An 18,013-nucleotide genomic window follows, 5' to 3' on the forward strand; every position below is an offset into this window, starting at 1 on the left:
GGCGGCGGGGCCGGTGCCGGCGTGCCCGCGAGAACGCGTTCGGAGCGCGGACGCCCCTCAGGAAGGGCGCGCGCGCGGCACGGCCACGGGAGGCGCTGCCGCGCGGCTCCACGCGCGAGCGGCGTGTTCTCCCTCGCGCACGGCCGGGGAGGGGCGGGAAGGGCGTGGCCGGCGGCACTCTGGGAGCGGAACTGCGTCGGCGAGCGGCTCCGGCCAATCGGCGGCGCGCCGCTGGCGGGGCGTCGCGAGGCAGCTGCTCCGCGCGGCCGCCGCCGGTCCCCGGTGCCCCCGGCGCTCCTCCCGCACGGCCGCGCTCCGGCACCGGCCTCGCGGGGCGGGAGAGAAGCCAGGGGAAGGGGCAGGGGAACGTGCCCAGCGCACGTGATGGATCGCGGCGGCCAATGAGGACGGCAGGAGGTCGCGCGTGGCGGGCGAGAGCCGCGTGGGCCGGAGCGTTTCCGGGCGGCGCGCGGAGCCAGGTAAGAGCCAGCTGCCCCCCCCCCTCCCTCCTTGGAAGTTTTTCACTCGAGGTGGCGCGAGGCGTGCGCGCGTCACGTGAGCGCGGCGGCCGCCCAATCACGCGCGCGCGCGCCGCCTGCCCGCGCGCTGCCGCCGCGCCCGCGTTTGAGGCGAGGGGGTCGCGCGCGGGACGGGGACGGGACCGGCGGCCGCTCGCTCCCCTCGCGCGCCCCCGCGCCGCTCTGTCCAGGGGTGCGAGCGGGCGGGACCCGGGGGCGCGGGCAGTGGGTAGCGGCCGGCAGTCACCTGACCGGGGCCGTTGTTTAAAGGGACTGAGCGGCATCCGGGCGCTCCAGCTGGGAAGGGTCGGGTGAGGCCCGGCCCTGGGCAGCTGCCACTGCTCCCTAAGCCATCGCGCTCCCAGGGACCGGTCCCCGCTGGGGGCGTGGCCAGCGCTTCCTATGAGACGGGGCTGGGTTGCTGGAGAACCTTTCCCGGGAAGCGGCCCCGGTGCCCCCTGGGTGCCAGAGCCTGGCGAGCTGGGCGGGACCGGAGCGGGGCCCCTCGGCCGGGGGGCGGGGCGGCCCGTAGGCGGCGCGCGTGCGCCCCGGCACGCCGCGGGGGCGCGCGGGGCAGACGCCCTTGGTGGCTCGGGCGCCGTCCTGTTTGGAGCTGCTCGCAGTGAGCTGAGGAGTTCAGAAGGTAGTCGAAGCGCGAAGACGAGCTCAGCGAGGAGTAGCTAGGCACGAGGGCCAGCGGCTGTTTCAGCAGCCCGGGGGGATGAGTGGTTTCCCGTTATGTGGTTGGAGCATCTTGCCTGGCTCATTAATATGTCAAATCTTGCGCAACAGTCACGCTGCCTTTCTCCTGACGTGAACCGTGTGAGGGCATGAGCCGTCTGTAGTAGCACTTGATGGGATGGGCTAGAGCCCCGAAGATTTGAAGTTGCTGTAGACTGAAAACCGAGAGCGGTTTAAAGAAGAGGGGCAGGCTGAAGCTTTGGTCTTGTCGCTTGCAGGTGTTCTGCCCGATGCAGCTGCAGCACCCTTTCAGTGCCCTCGGGCACAGTGCCTTGTGAATCTGTACTGAGAACTGGAAAGGGAAATTGATTCTGCTTGAAAAGTGTTCCCGTAGGTGAGCATTTTTGTACATCTTTTTGTAGGAAAAACCCCATATTTCTGAGGTTTGGTGGAGATGGGCAGCATTCATTCACTTCTGTATTTCGTCTAACAGCAGATGATTGTTAACCTCACCCACTGCTGGCTCAGTATTGGTGCAGACATTGTTGTGCCTGCCATGGGGGAAAACATGCAACTGGAGGAAACCACTTGTGAATAAACTTGGTTACCTTCCAGAAAAAAAAATAAGAATTTCCTTTTTTTCTTTCTCTTTGACTGTAGGCCACTTCTTCATTTATACACAAATCCACTAGATGGTTTATTAAGTTTGTGGTTGTTTTTAAAACCTGGTTTCTTAAGAAATGGGAAGTCCAAAACATTTTCCTTACAAACACAATGAAATAGGTCTCTGGCTAGTGGAGTGAGAAGGAGCTCTTCTCTATGAGGAGGCTGTTGTCTGCTGTTTCATAGACAGCAGAGGATCTACAAAAACCACTCAGCCACGGCATGTGCATAGAGAGCAGTGCCATTAGCTGCAGCACCAGCAGGGCTTTCCTCTTGTCTTATTCTTCCATAACTAAGGATGTGTTGTGCTGTATTGTTTTGGTTTTTTGTTAATCTTTCTTAAGACTGGGTTACCTTAGAACAAAGAATCAAGTTTTGATGGTGGAGTTGCTCTTCTCTTTCCACAAAAAGATGAAATGTACTTTCACTGTTGGATTTTGGCTAGTTTTAGTACCTGGGATAAATCCTTTGCTGAACTGGATAAGGAAGAATGCAGTGAGAATGATATGTGTGAGAAGGATGGTGATGTGTCATAAGAAGAAAGCAGCCAGAAGAAAGCTCTATTAATTTTTTTTAAATCAAGCCCAAAACAGAAAGGCATTAAAGAAATGTGAACAGCATAAAAGAGAGAAAATGAAAGGCTTTATCTAGTTCCCAATCTACAATAAAAATGCTTTCTTTGTTCCAATCACAATCTTCAGGAAAAACCAATTTGGAGAATGACAAGACTGTGACCTGGTTACTGTTAAACAGATACTTGTGATGTTGGAATTGTGCTGTTTTGCTAACTCTCACACAGTGCTTTCTGTTAATTTGGTGTGGTCTGCCTTACCACAGGGTAAGTCAATAAACAGTAATGAAGGTGGATATAAACCTGGAACACATTGCCAACAGTCTGGACTTTAATTAGTGTCACTTTCTTTTTCACCCTTACTTAAAAAAGGAATACAGGTTCCTTGGCAGTTCTAACTTGCTGAGCCATTAGTGGCTCTGTAGCAATGAGTATTGCTATAAAGTAGCTGAATGAGTAGGATAGTCCTAAGCTCAGGACTATTTGCCTCTTTTTTTTTTTCCTTCTATGATGTGGACAAGATCCCCAGCTGAAGATTCATGTATATGATAAATGTTCCTCATGATGGCCATAAAGGGATTGAAATTCATCAAAATGGTGCTATTTCTGCTGATTATGTCTGGTTTCTGCCAGTGTTGCATGGCAAAAAGCAAAGCATTGCTTTATTGTTTTATTTTGTGATTTTTGGTAGTTGAAATAATAGTATGTTAAAAAATACAGCATTCATTGAATGTATAAGTAATGGGCATATCACTGACTGATGAAGTATGGAAAGCAGCGTAAAGTACATTAACCTAAATATAACATGTTTTATACAGATAAAAAAAGAGCATTTATTATTAGTTAACTTTGGCTTTTCTCCCTGGCCTCTCACCAGTGGTTCATTCTTAACAGAAATCATACAATCATTTAGACTGGACAAGACCTCTAAAATCATGGAATCCAGCCTTTGACCCATCACCACCTGTCAACTAGACCATGGCACTGAGTGCCACATCCAATGTGTTTCCATTTTGCAATCTTCGGTGTTTGGGAAGTGTTTCCCAAAAGTTCCGGTAGCTCTTGAGAAATGTAAAATACATTGTATGTTGCAGGATTAATGCTGTTTGACAAACTACTGACTTCATGGGGAGCTGCAAGTTCGGACTCCATGGCATGGTATGGCTGTTGGAGAGGGGAAGCAGGAGTTTCTCTCTTTCCTCCACCCTCCCAGGTATGTACCTTGTTCCTTCAAAAGCAGCTGCTGCTCTTGTAGGTGTGTAGCTCTCAGTTGGTGAAACACTTTCTGAACTACCACCTATTCATCCTGCAATAGTAGGGACTCTGAGTGTGATATGAAAGTGGTTTCAGTATAAAGCAAGGCTCTGGGCTGAAAGCCGGCAGTGCACAAGCTGTGTCAGACTTTTTGTGGGCATAAGTGCTTTCTGACCGCAGCTGTAGCATGTGTTTCTGTGTGTTTGCATCAGCAAGAAAGCTAAAAAATGTTCTAAAAATGTGTGAAAAACATTTTTTTCCTGCAACAGTCCATTTGTTGCAATCTTTTCTGTTCTTAATCTCACTTTTGGTCTAGATTCTGACACCACTTTCATCTTTTATCTTCTTGGCACTGAACTATATTTCTTCACTAAAGCTAAGAAAATAATTTAAGCTAGTTTCCTATCAAAAATAACATTAGGTAAACTTCTCCTAAAGTAAATTTGGCCTGGTTCTGTTGCTTAAGGACAGAGATCTGGAGCTGACATAGATGCTGCTAATTATTAGAGACATCTGTGTACAGCAAACATTAAGCTCTGGGAGACTGCTACTGAAGGAGAAGGAGTTGGAGGCCAGTGGGGCTGGTTATGGCATAGAAAATAGGACTAGATACCTTTTTATATGCAGTTTAATCTAGAATTTATTTTGGATTAACAGAATTTCCTTTGGGTTGCTGCTGTTAATCATTCTCCAAAGTGGCAAAACATTATCTAAAGAAAGAATGGTTTTTGTATTTTAACTCTTCTACTGTGCACATTGCTCAACACTTCTGGTTGTAACATCACTACGTTTTTAGCTCTTTAAATGCTTGTGGATTTTGGTTTGTTGGTTGGTGATTGGTTTTTGCTTTTTTTTTAATGTCCAAAATGTGGGATTTTTGAGCCCAGTCAGGGCTGTCTGGTTGTAGTTAGTGGTAAACTTTAGGCTGCTGTAATAAACTGCTGACTGCTGCTGTGGGTATGTTATACTGGCACAGCTGGTTTTGATAGCTGTTGTTTCCAGGTAGTGAGTGTGGTTTCAGCTAGTGCTTGTTTTTAGCAAGGGAATTTAAGAGCTGAAAGCCTCTTTTATGCTCCTGTAGTAGTGTCTTTCTGTGCTGTGTGACAGAAATGTCTTGTCATGTATCTACTTGTGTAGTAGCAATCTTTGTATTTAGGGGATTGCTAACAAAAAATGTAATTGACACCTCTTGAGTGTTTTTCACAAGTTGGCAGCTGTTCTGTCTTGCTTAACTTGTGACCCTCCAATTCCTGCTTTATTACTGAATCTTCACCACGGGTTAAATGTAAGAATGGCCGAAGAACAGTTTGTTGCTGCAGCTCCAGCACTTACAGTTTCTTATTACTTGTAGCAGGTAGGCTTGAATGGGTGCTTTATAGTGCCATGTGGGCGTTACTGAAAACAGGAGTGTGATTTACTGGGTGCCGAAATGCGGCTTGTAAAGACTCTAGTTCATACCTTCAAGGAAATACGTCTGCAAGAAGCATTTGGGGGAAGAGTGTACATCTTGATAGTGAACTTGAGGATTTCAAATACCTTATACTAGCCAGTAATGGGATGGTTGTAACTCCCTCTGATCAGGGATTCAGTAGGTGCAAGCCAGTTCAATTCTGTGCTGCCAATTCATGTTTATCAGAAACAAGCCCTTAAAACTGGTATTCACAGTGACAATATGACGTTCTTTAGTGCAGCACTGCTGTTTCTTGTCAGCTTTAAGCTGCTTATAACTGGGTTACTTAAGCTGGTGGGAGTCTGTAGTACAGCTGTGACTTTTACTGATGAATCTGTTCTCTTGATAAACCAGGGGTTCGATTTTGTGCAGGCAAGCATTTCTACCTGCCTTAGGTAAAATTGTGGCAAAATCTCTGGCAATGTCAACAGTCTCTGGTTTGTTTCTTTTATCATTACTGGAACATGTGGCTTTTGGGCCATGAACATGGGGTACTGTCTGCTCTTGAGTTCTGTGTCTGTTCTCAGTTGTACAGATTACTCTCTTGCTGAAAAAAAAACCCCACTTATTTCTGTATTGTCATTGTTCAGAAGCAAACTGGTTAATACAAAATAGCATCTTTATCCTGTGGCCCTAAAACTCGATGACTGCTCCACAGAATATGTGATGACTGTAGGTATAAAATGACTATCCCTGAAATTGGTGTAATTATTTCTGACTGGATTTGTTACAGGAAAAATACTATGGTAGATCCAACACCTTGAGGCTGTTGCAGCTCCATGCCCCAAATATGACCAGTAATAAGGCTGAAAATTGCTGGTAGCTACAAGCCTATAGAGCACATGCACACATGACATTTACATGTAAACGTGTCTGGCCACACCAATCAGACAGACACACACACACATACGGGGGCACAGCAGAGACAGCCTGCTCCCTTCTGTGTCTGAGCAGGAGGAGGTCATACACATACACGTATATATCTGTGTGTGTGTGTATATTTATCTACCCTTCAGCAGCAGAGTTTAGACACTGTTGGTTCCTGAATCCCAGTCTCCCTGGTTGCTGGCATGTGGGCACAGCAGCTCCAGGCCACAGTGCTGTTCCTGGTGCTGGCTGTGTCTCAGGTAGCTGAGACTGTCCTGCTTATGTCGTGTCCAACACCCTGCCCATTAGAGACAGAGGTGTGCATCCATGTACAGAGCTGGTGGCATTCCTCTGGGCCTCCATACAGACCCACATGTATTAATGTTTTGCTGCACGTTTGTCAAGTCTCTTAAAAATCTATTTTCTTTAGTTCTGTGCTTCTGAGATAATTTCCTGTAGCATAAACTTATCCTGCCAAGAAATTTCCAAGGGTGCTGACCTTTTGTAATGTTGCTGCTCTTCTGCCCATTTTCAAATAAGACAAGACTGAGGGTGACGGATTGAGGAGCAGTCCTGACAAAGTTATAGTTTGTGGTAGGCAATGGTCAGTGCAAAATTTGGGAGTATGGGTGAGCCTGGACCTTGGTGTCACCCTGATGTCTTTGTCTTCTAGCACCATGTGTAAGTCTCTGTCATTTCATAGTGGACACAGTGTTGTAAAATAAATAACCTTAATGGAAAAGGGGTGGGATGGAAGGCTTCATGGAGGTGTTTTTTGCCTGCAGCCGTGATGCATTTTGGTGTGAATTCCCTTAACGTTCAGAATTGTGTTTTAGTGGGCTTATTGTCAGAAGTGCTAGGTTTATGACATGTAATTAATTCCCTTGGTGTCTGTGAAGGCCTGCCAGGCTGGGCATGGGGCGGCAGCTGCGCGGCGCCGTTCTGCGGGTGGGGAGCTCTGTCGAGGCCGTGCCAGGGCTGCGTTGAGCCCGGGCTCTCAATTTGTCAGCGCCTCGGTAACACCGCCCAGGGCCCGGCTCAGAGGGTGCGGTGTGACAGCTCTGTGTCTGCCCTCCCACAGGCGCCGCAGCGGCCGTGGTCAGAATCTGAGCCGCGCTTTGGCAGGTCAGCGAGAACTTGCTCAGACGATGGGAATAGCGCTGACTGCGCTGCTTCCTCAGCTGAGGGTTTCCGCGGGAGGTGGCCGGTTCCTGCCGGCGGCAGCGCTGCCAAGTGTGGAGAGGCGCGGTGCGCGTTGCCGGCGCAGAGAGCGGTGCTCCTTTCCCGGAGGAGGCGGCCGCTGCCCTGGGCACGGGGATGGCGGGGCGGCGCCGCCCCGCTCGGCCCGCCGGGGGGCGCCGTGCACCGCGGGCCTCGCGCGCACTCCTGGCGCGGAGGGAGGCGGAGCCGCGCGACCGGAGCCGCGGGGCCTTCGACGGCCGCCGGTGCGCGAGCGATGCGCGAGCGCGCCCGTTCGAGAAGCTTCCCCGCGCGCGCGGCGCTGCGCGGGCCGGGCCGGGCCGGGCACCGGGCCCTGCGCTCGGCGCGGGCACGTGACGGGCAGGCGGGAGGGAGGGGATGCCGGCCTGCTGTGCGCCTGCGCGCGCCGCGGCGCCATGACGTCAGCACGGTGCGCACGCACGTTGTCCCCAGCTGGCGGACACACGGTCCGCGTGAGAAAGGAAGCGGGAGGCCGCGCGCGCTTCGCGCACGGTAACGACCGGGGAGCGGGGCCGCGCCGGGAGCAGCGGCCGCGTCGCGCGCGAACCCCGCGCGCCTCTGCGCGCGCCCTCCCCCGCCGCCCGAACTGCGAAAATTGACACCAGGCGCGGGCACGAGGCGGCGGGGCCCGGACCCGTCGGCCGCGCCCCGGCGGCCACGCGAGGCGCCGCTGCGCGCGCGGGCCGCCTCGGGAGCGCTGGTAGAGCGCGCCCCGCCGGGCAGACCCGCGCCAGATCCCGGGAAAGAGCGGCGCGGTTTCCCCACGTGCGCTCGTTCCGCTGCCCTCAGCCAGCTGGCGCGGCGGTCGTTTGGCCCCCGCTGCTCTGGGCGGCTGCCGCTCCCCGTCCCGAGGCTTCTGGCTGAGGTCCGTCCGGCGCGGCCGGGGAGGGCAGCGGGGTCGGGCGGGGGAGGAGGGCGTTCAAAGCGACAGGTGCTGCGCTCGGCCCGCAGCCGTGACGCCACCTGCCCGGGGCGGGGCCCCCGTCTCTCGCCGCCGTTCCCGGGGCGGCCCCTCCTGGTGCCCGCTCGGTCGGTCGGTGTTGAACGGCGGCGCGGCGCGCGCGGTGCCCACTGCCGTTGGGCGCGCGCCGTGGGGCTCCCGGCGGCAGCGCGCGGCGGGTGGAGGCGGGCGGGGCAACCCCGGGGCTCGCGCGCCGCCGTCGCTCCCATTCCCACGGCGCTTCCCGGTGCTCGCCCGCCCTGGAGCGCCGTGCGCGGAGCCGCGTCCCCGTCGCCGCGTGGAGAATTGGATTGGTTTGTTTGTATGAGAAGGACGCTTTGCATCTGATTGTCGTCCTGCTTTTGGCGGGTCTGAGTGCGACTTCTGAGTGGTTTTGGCCGCTGCGCCCTGCTTGGACGCTGCTTCTCAGTTTCAAGGTCTCTGTGTAGAGAGGGGAAATCTCTGACGCTGTTCAGAACGTCAGCTTCCACAAATACACGTGTTTCCCCTGAAATACTGCATTAGAGTCTATGTGCTATAATGAAACAGGCTCCTGTGTGTCACCAAATGTAATAAAATATATTAAATTGTTTTCTGGTAACAGACTGTGCTAGTGCTGAAATAACGTAGATTTTGATTACTCTAGTTGCCCATAATTATTAACCACGCACGTTTTAGACTGACTGTGCATGGTGCTTGTGGTAGAAATAGCTACTGCAGTACAATATAAAAACTTTGAGTGTTGGAGAACAGAAACTGTTACTCTGTAGGTCTTCATATGCGTAGAACTTCTGCTGAATGCATGATTGTTGAGCTTTTTTTTGTAATTTTTTTTTCTGCTATGTCTTTAGTAAGATAATTTAGTCAAATAAATTTAAAGGATTCAAGTAAATGTGAAGCTACAGACATTCTGCATACGTTAAACCAGATCTGAAACCACTTTGATGGTGTGTTTCCTTTATGAGCAAATACAGTTTTGGTGCATACTGCACAGCATTAGTGTGAACTCACTTTCCAACTGTATGTTTACTGTACATATAAATGTGTTATATGTGTATATGCAAAGTAAGTTGGTGGAAAATCATGTAGAACTTATGTGGTTCCTTTTTCACCACTCTGTATATCTGAGATTTATTTCTATTCTGTTCTTGTAGGTGAATATGAAAACGCTCGTGTCTTGGGGATAACCTTTTGCGTTGCTGGGACTTGAGGTGTAACTTACTGAAAAAGCAGAGCAATATACTTGAATTCATTTTGTATCCTGGACTCTCTTAAGGAGTCCTCAGTGGGTAGGTGGTTATGGGTATGTTTGTGGGGAAGGATTTCCTCTGCAAAGTTAAACTGAAAACCAGACCTTGTAAATTCACAGGTATCAAAATCTGTGCAGAACAGTTTTGGTTTATTTCCTCCAATTTAAGTTTTACATTAAGTTTTAAAGTGTGATGTGTAAGGGGTAAAAATGGATCTCTCATACTTCCCAGCTGTTAAGAATATTTATCATATGAATGATAAATGGGGTATAAATTGTCTCTTGAGCTTTGAGGTCATTTGCCACATGCGCGTGACAGCTTGTTAGCACAGAGGGGTTTTTCCTCCTACAGTACCCCAGTCCTAAAAAAATAAAGATGTCTTATTAAATATCCAGTTCACTTAAAACTTGTGAATTAAGGGTTAATTCTCTTGAAAGAGATATGGTTGTTTTCCAACCCATAGGATTATAGAACAGTTTTGGTTGGAAGAGACCTTAAGGGACACCTAGATCCAGCCTTCCTGTCATGGACAGGGACAACTTCCACTAGACCAGGTTGCTAAAAGCCCCATCTCCATCCTGGTGTTGAACTCTTGCAGTGTTGAGGCATCCAAAATTTCTCTGGATAACCTGTTGCAGTCCGTAACCACCCTTGTGGTAAAGAATTTATTTCTAATATCCAATCTGAATTTCTGTCTTTCATTTTGAAGCCATTTCCCCTTTTTCTGTCGCCACCTTTGTGAAGTTCACTCTCCAGATTTGTTGTAGGTCACGTTTAGGTACTGAAAGGCTGCAATTATTATGTTTCCCAGAGCCTCTTCCAGGCTGAACAACCCCAACTCCCTCAGCCTTTCTTCACAGGAGAGGTGTTCTATCCTTCTCAACATCTTTGTGCCCCTTCTCTAGATTTGCTCCAAGAGGTCTGTGTCCTTCCTGTCCTGGAGACTCCAGAGCTGGATACAGCACTCCAGGTGGGGTCTCAGCAGAGCGGAGCGGAGGGGCAGAATCCCATCCCTTGCCCTGCTGGCCATGCTGCATTGGATACAACTACAGAAGTGGTCCTTCTCAGCAGGGCTAGTCAATTTTTCCATCCCCCAGCCTTACTGGGGGTTGCCCCATGTCAGGTGTATCACCTTGCACTTGGACATGTCAGATCTCTTATCAAGCTTGTCCAGGTCCATTTCGACATTCAGGCATGCTAGCTTCACTTACATTGCCAGTATAGACCCATGAGAGGCACCACTTGTTGTGAATGTCCCCTGCGACTCTGAGCTGTTGATCATTACCCTCTGGATGGGACCATTGTACCAGTTTTTTATCCACGGAACAGACCGTCCATCAGATCCATTTCTCTCCAATTTAGAGAGGAGGACTTTGAGGGGGACTGTTTCAAAGGATTTATGGAAGTCCAGATAGACGACATCAGTAACTCTTCCGCTGTCCACCAATGCAGTCACTGTTGTAGAAAGCCACTGGGTTGGTCAAGCAGGACTTGTTCTTGGTGAAACTGTGCTGGCAAATCGCCTTTGTCCTCCATGCACCTTAACATCACTTCTAGGAGGACCTGTTCCATGATCTTCCCAGCCACAGATGTGAGGTTGACAGGTTAGTAGTTCCCAGAATACTTCCATCTACCCTTTTTTAAAAAATGGATGCAGTATTTCCCTTTTCCAGTCACCTGGGACTTCACCTGACTGCCACGACTTCTTGAATATTAAGGAAGGTGGCTTGGCACATCAGCCAGTTCCCTCAGGACTCTGGGATGCATCTCAGCTTCTAGCAGTGGTGATTAACTCTGGTCTCCAGCTCCCACCAACTACATATTTGATAAAAGAATCAATCATTTTTTGTCAGTGTTGTGTTCCTCATGCAATAAGTATCAAAATACAAACATCTGGATGTGGAAATAGGCTTTTTGTTACCAGAAGTGCATATTTTAAATTTTCACAAAGAAAAATATGCAGGCTATTTGAAAAATGAAGTAGTTTATGATCTTTTGTACAGTGTTGACATAATTCTTACCCTGGGAGGTAGACACACAGAAGTGGAGTTGTGTATATACAGATAAAAGTAACTTCTTTAGTTCTCTAAACAGTGATTATGCTAATCATAACAGTACAAATGTTTTCTTGTTTGATCTAAATTATTTCCATAATTGAGAAGATAAAGGAAGCTAAGGCTGCCCAATGCTTCACATTCATCCATTTAATCTTAGCTGCATGGTCTTTTGGGGGTTAGTTTGTGTCTTTTTCCAGAGTTTATCCATTTGAAGTATTTTGTCCCTTCTTTTTCTCTCTGCCCTTGACAGACAGAAATTGCTGGGGAGTGTAAGCAAAGAAATTCCAAACACACAAACTTCAACAATTTCAATAAAAAAATGAAGAGAAAATGTTTTTTATATTTCTTTTTTCTCTCCTCCTTTACATTTTTGACAAGTTGCAGACCTCAGGGAACTCTTTCTTTCTGGCAAGACCTTTATCTTTGTGTCAGGAATGTGCCATTTGCTCTTCTGAAAACTTTTGCATGTTCTACCTAATGTTGTTAAGTGAATGATCTGCAGACTAGAGGGAGTGTCTGAACAAAGTGCTTAGAAATGCCAAGCAAAGCAAGGAGTTCTGTTGGGGCAAACCCTGTATGAAAAAGGAATTTAAAGGTGTTGTAGCCCCCATGTCTAGAAGGTCAAAATCGTATACACACATGCAACCTTGATTTGTTACACCCTGATTATGCTGTTTTATAGTACTGCTTATCTTTTAAGTTTATAATGTGGAGAGCTATTGCAAAAAGGATGTTTCATGCTACTTAATTACTTTCTTAGACTGTATTGGAATAATTTTAACTGTGTTTTCCATTTCTTCCAGAATGGTGATCACACATAGAAGATTATCAGAACTCTGTAGAATTTGCATTTGGTTTGAGAGCTTGTGAAAGTGCTCGTCATGGAGAAACAGCAGATTGTCTTGGCTAGCCGGGATGGTGGGACTGTGTCTGGTGCAGCGCCTGCTTTCTTTGTCATCTTGAAACAACAGCAGGGAAATGGAAAAGCTGACCAAGGAATCCTAGTAGCAAACAGTGATGCTTGTGCTCTCGCCAGCAGTGTGTCCACTCCAGTCAAACCCAGAGTCAAGACCTGCCTCCCAGCTGACTGTGTCTCAGGGGGCATCACTGTCACCCTAGATAACAACAGCATGTGGAATGAATTCTACCATCGCAACACAGAGATGATTCTGACAAAGCAGGGGAGGCGGATGTTCCCGTACTGCCGATACTGGATCACAGGGCTGAATTCCAGTCAGAAGTACATCCTAGTCATGGACATATCCCCGGTAGACAACCACCGATACAAATGGAATGGCCGTTGGTGGGAGCCCAGTGGGAAGGCAGAACCACATGTTCTAGGACGAGTGTTTATTCATCCAGAATCCCCTTCCACTGGCCAGTTCTGGATGCACCAGCCAGTATCCTTCTACAAACTTAAACTCACCAACAATACCCTGGACCAGGAGGGTCACATAATCCTGCATTCTATGCACCGATATCTGCCACGACTTCACCTGGTGCCTGCAAACAAAGCCACGGAAGTCATTCAGCTTAACGGCCCTGATGTCCATACATTTACCTTCCCACAGACAGAGTTCTTCGCAGTTACAGCCTACCAGAACATCCAGATTACCCAGCTGAAAATAGATTACAATCCTTTCGCTAAAGGCTTCAGAGATGATGGGCTGAATAGTCGGCCTCAGCGTGATGTGAAACAGAACAACAATTTAGAATTGGAAGGAGGTGGTGTTTTTAGCACTCCTAGCATTTGTGGTCGCCCTGCTGAAGTTGATGCATTAGATGTGCATCAGAGAAGTTTAGATTCTTCATTCATTAATCAAAATCCATCAGACACTGAGCTGGATAAAGAGTCCTTTAATGCCGAAGGAGACTTCTTGGGTCTCCTGGACAGTGACCTGCCTTCAGGTGTTATGCCAAAGCTAAAACAAGAAGTTTCTGAAAGGTGGGTTAACACTGCATTTTCAGTACAACCGCTGGTTGAGTGGGATGTTTTGTAAATAAATAACAGGATGCTCAGTGTAGAGGTTTGCTGCTAAAGGTTGCATGACCTGAAATGGCAGAACAGTTAATATTACTAAAAACTTTTCTTTGCTCAGTCATAGTATCAGTCTTGACTTTCTAAGGTGTCTGGAGAATGCAAGAGTTCAGTATTATTTTCTGTGTTGCTTTAGTTCCTGTTGTTGAGGAGCATTGAGGGATTTCACTTAACCCTCTTAGCATTTTACAAGGATAAATTAATTTTTTCAGAGTTTTAGGCAGAGCATATTGCAGTCATAAAAACACTGGTTTTGCTTTTAGGGTTGCTCACCACATTGACATGCTGTCTATAGCTTCAGTTTTCATCAGTGAAAGTAATGGTGTGTGGGTATTTAGGTTGCATATGTGTAGGGATTGCTGCAAGGCAGTTGTAATTGGCAGCAAGCCGCTGTTTTGTCAATAACCACTGCTTGGTGTGAATTCTTTTATTCCACAAAGAAATGTGAGGTAGCCTGCCTGTTGGTAGTCAGTTGCCTCATATTTGCTCTGAGGTAAGGGAAGTACTTCAGAACAACTTGGTTTTTCTAAAGCAAACCTGGCAAAACGGTTATTTTACTGCACTTTTACTTAGTTTTGAAAATCAAGCAATAGCATGGAGCAGACTTAGTGAATAGTTAATGTCCATGTAGTGATACTTTGAACGATAAGAAATTATTTTAAAAAACATAGGGGTTTCTTTTCTGCCATATTGGTTCACGTCAGTTTGTTAATAACAGGCTTAATCTGCCAAGGGTTTAGTGACAAAAGCAACCTTTGTAGACCAGTACACAAGAAAATTATTTAACTGCAGGATATCAGGATGATGTTAATGGTGAAATTAGAGGTCAGTTCTTATTGGAGAAAAGTTATATTTATGATGTAGTTATACAAAGGCTGTATTACTATACAACTGCAGTGTGTTTTAGAGAGGACAGAGGTTTCCTCTGTTGGTTTTTTTTTTTTTTTGTCTTGCAAGAAAGATCTCTTTGCCTTTTGAGAACTGAAAAACTTCAAATTACAAAGTTATTCATATTTTGACACCTTATTGAATTTATTTGTAGTAATTCTTAGGAGTTTGGAGATTTAGAGTACCCAAAACTTTCTTTTGCAGTATTTTCATGTGTCAGTCTGTTAGAAAAAAGATCTTCTAGACTTACTTTATTCTCAAAAAACACTGTTCTATTCCAACTTAAATACTGAAAATACACTGATTACAGAAAAGATGGGCTTTTTTTAGTTCGTAAGAGCATGGAGAAAAGTTTAGGTAACTTTGCATGTTAGAAGTAACACTCAGAAAATAATTATTGACAGCTTTATTTTGCTTTCATAATGATATTCATTTGCCTGGAGAGGGTCATTGAAGCAGATTTAGTTGAGAACTGTTTATTCCCAAGGAATAAAAGATGTTTTAAGGACTCAGGGACCTTCCTTCAAAATAGATGATGCAAATTGGCAGATTTCATTTCTTTCGATCCAGAGCACGTTAGATTCCTTTCTGGTTTTGCCTCCAAGGTAGCTGATCTTTGAAATATGCTAAAATCTGTGCAGTCTGGAGAACACTGCAAAGTTTTTGTTTTCTGGCTTGGAAGCACCTGTCATTGATGAATAAATGTTACCACTGTCCTAGAACTACTTTCAGGCATTGGCCAGCTCTTTGTTATGTTTTTGTAATCTGTGTGAAAAAGTCAAATTCTTTACTTGGAAAGAGAAAATCGATCTTATCTAAGAAATGGCAAAACTGTCTTTATAAGGGCTGGAGTTTTTCAGAACATTAGTTCTCCTCCTTTATTTTGATCTGTTCGCAGTGTTTTTATGCCATATAATTGAGTTTAGAAGCATGTCAGCTTCTAAGGTCAGCACTGAGAGTGTGACATTTTTCTTAATCAAACCAAACACATTAATATTTACAAATCAATGAAGGCTGGGAAGTTGTGGGGTTTTTGTTTATTTGTTTGGGGTTTTTTGTTGTGTTGTATTTTTGGGGGGGGTTGGTGGTTTGTTTGTTTGTTTGTTTTGGGTTTTTTTGTTTTTGTGGTGGGCAAACTCTTAGTAGGTAGTACTTGATAGGCACTATCTTGCTTTTAGTCAGGATGGTGATTTCTGCTGAGCTTAGATTTGAGAAGCAAGTTGGGAACTGCTACCCCTCAGACAATTAATCCTCAAAAGAAGTGGAGTTCCTAGTGCTCTTGAGGGTGACACTTCCCACCCATACTCAATTCTTCTGACATTTTTGATAATAGAACCATGTAAAAGCTTGCATATATACCTAAGAGTAATTTTAATCCTGAGTTATTAGAGGACTTCAGAAATAAAGGACTGTTTTCTTTTGCAAGGTACTATGTGGGTTTTTCCCTTCTGCTTATGTGGCCTGATAGTATGTTTAGTTTAATTAGGTGTGTTGTAAAGAAAAAAAGTGTTTGGGTTGCGGATACTTCAGTAGAAATGCTTATCCCTGGATGTACTTAGATGTTTAGGCCATGGAACAAACAAACTTTACTAATTCTTAAGTCTTACAGGCTTATGTACTCCTCCTCCTTTCCAAGGTCTTTTGAATTTCCTTCTTCAAAAATAAAAAATCTGTGGGATTTTTAATGCTCCGTTAGTCTTGTTGTTCTAATTTAGTTGTCTTGTGTTTAGTCTTGATAGTTTGAGTATTTTTCCTTTCTTGCCTTTCTTTTGGGGGAGAAAGGCAAGTGATTATCCTTCAAACCTCTGCCATAGATTGCTAGATTAATTCCACAAGAAATCAGATTCCCCTTCCAACTCCTTCCCAGTGTAATTTAAAATGATGTACCAAAAAAAATAGTGTATCTTAGTACTTTTAAAAAAATGATCAGCTTAGTGGTTCTTAATCTGGAAAAAGCAAAAAAGGTAGTCTACCTGCTTTTGTTGTTATATTGCAAGGGTGCCAAATACATTACTTGGGCTATAAGAAAGTTGGTTTAAATATGCACTGTTCCATACCAGGTAAAGAAAGAGCTAGTTTAGACACTATTTCACCATTTTTACCTGATCTTAGATTGAAGATTTTGAGAGGACAAACTTCCTTGATTCATCTTCCCATAATTAGAGAAAGAGAATTTTCTGTGACTACTTAGGTTGCATGTAACTTCAGAAACTAAAGCCAGATGAAATTGCTTCAGTGCTTGAAAGCAACTTTTTTATTCTTTGAGAAGTTGGTTATTGCATCAAAATTTTAAAACAGGAATTTGTGCAAATGCTTTATCTTCTCATGCATATACATGCATGGGTCATACCTCACTCATGTCACCACCTGGCTTATGGTTGCATTATCCGGAATAAAACAATATTTGGGTCTAGAAGTTTCAGTTTTACAGCAGGGCTTTTTGATTCCAGATATCAAATAGAAATCCTGGCCTGCAAGTTTGTTAGGGTTTTTTGCCTCTTGATTTTCAAGAATTTTAAAGTAGCAGAGCAGATGAGTCTTAATAATATTAATTTTAATTGTGGATGAGCTTTGCTGAATCAACCTCTTAGTTTGGTATTGTGGCAGGATTTTCAACTGCCAGTAATTTACGAGTAGTCTGTCTTTTCTTTCACAGTAACTCACTGACCCAGAAAGGCTTTTTAGTCTTACATTTCACATTATTAATTACATGAAAGTTAGGAAATTTCTAATAGGAAATTCATTGTCCGGAGAAAACAGTAGACAAAACAGTATGGGTATTCCAGTCTCCTGCAGTTCCCTCAGGAGTCATGTTTTTGCTTTAAGCTTAATAATGGTTGCTTAGTGTCCTTATGAGTTGCAACAAATTTTCTAGGTAGCTTCACTTTAGAATTTTATATGTAAACATATACATTTGTATCTTGACTGCCAGCTTCCTGTTTTAATACTGCAGTGTTTCTCCGTAAAGGGAATACTCCTAGCTTGGTGTTGTGATTCTTGTGTGTCCCAGCTCTTCTCCCTGAAGTATGTCCTCAGTCTGCACAAGAAGGAAGCAGCTTCTTCCTCCACTTCTTTTTCCCTTTCTCAGTCCCTGCTGTGGGTTCAGCTGGGCTTAGCACTTCTTTAAAGGGCTAGGGATGGATGATGTTAATGATAAAATAGACACACATACATATATACTTCCAGCATATATAAAACAATATTTACTCTCTATATTAGTACTACAATTGCATTAAATTTTACTTGAAATTGTTGTCATTAACAAATAATTTTACTTTTAATAACATTTTAATAACACAAAGTTGACAATAATAATTTAATATAATTAAATTATACATAGTGTATCATATAATAAGTATAAAGGTATTATTTGAATACTATGCGATACATTGACTAAATAAATTCTGACCTTTTTTTCTGAGTTTTATTCTGGATATGAATTTCTGGCTTCATACATTAGCATTTTTTTCTTATGACAAGGAGCCAGGTTCTGATACACTAAAGAAAACTGGTGACTGTAGTTCTTTGACTGATGTGTCTGGCGCTCAAAGAAGCCCATTATGAGCTGCCTGTACTGTTAGTCTTCAGTATCTAATGCATGGTATTTTGAATTCT

The 18,013-nt window shown here is 45.6% G+C and overlaps 1 protein-coding gene across 9 annotated transcripts in view; it reads left to right on the forward strand.

The window, feature by feature from the left end:
• Window positions 1-249: 249 nt before the first annotated feature.
• MGA (MAX dimerization protein MGA) overlaps window positions 250-18,013 on the forward strand; it is a 58,242-nt gene continuing 40,478 nt past the window's right edge. For 6 of the 9 annotated variants that reach the window (XM_030948707.1, XM_030948714.1, XM_030948712.1 and 3 more), the window contains exons 1-4: window positions 250-479; window positions 1,478-1,593; window positions 3,528-3,646; window positions 12,276-13,417. In XM_030948707.1, coding sequence (XP_030804567.1) covers window positions 12,354-13,417 — 1,064 coding nt within the window. In that variant the 5' untranslated portion in view covers window positions 250-479; window positions 1,478-1,593; window positions 3,528-3,646; window positions 12,276-12,353. Of the gene's footprint in view, window positions 480-1,477; window positions 1,594-3,527; window positions 3,647-7,618; window positions 7,718-9,855; window positions 11,020-12,275; window positions 13,418-18,013 lie in introns of those variants that run through there. The other 3 variants (XM_030948709.1, XM_030948708.1, XM_030948710.1) reach the window with 3 other exon arrangements.

Source organism: Camarhynchus parvulus, chromosome 5, assembly GCF_901933205.1.
Source record: "Camarhynchus parvulus chromosome 5, STF_HiC, whole genome shotgun sequence".
NCBI lineage: Eukaryota > Metazoa > Chordata > Aves > Passeriformes > Thraupidae > Camarhynchus > Camarhynchus parvulus.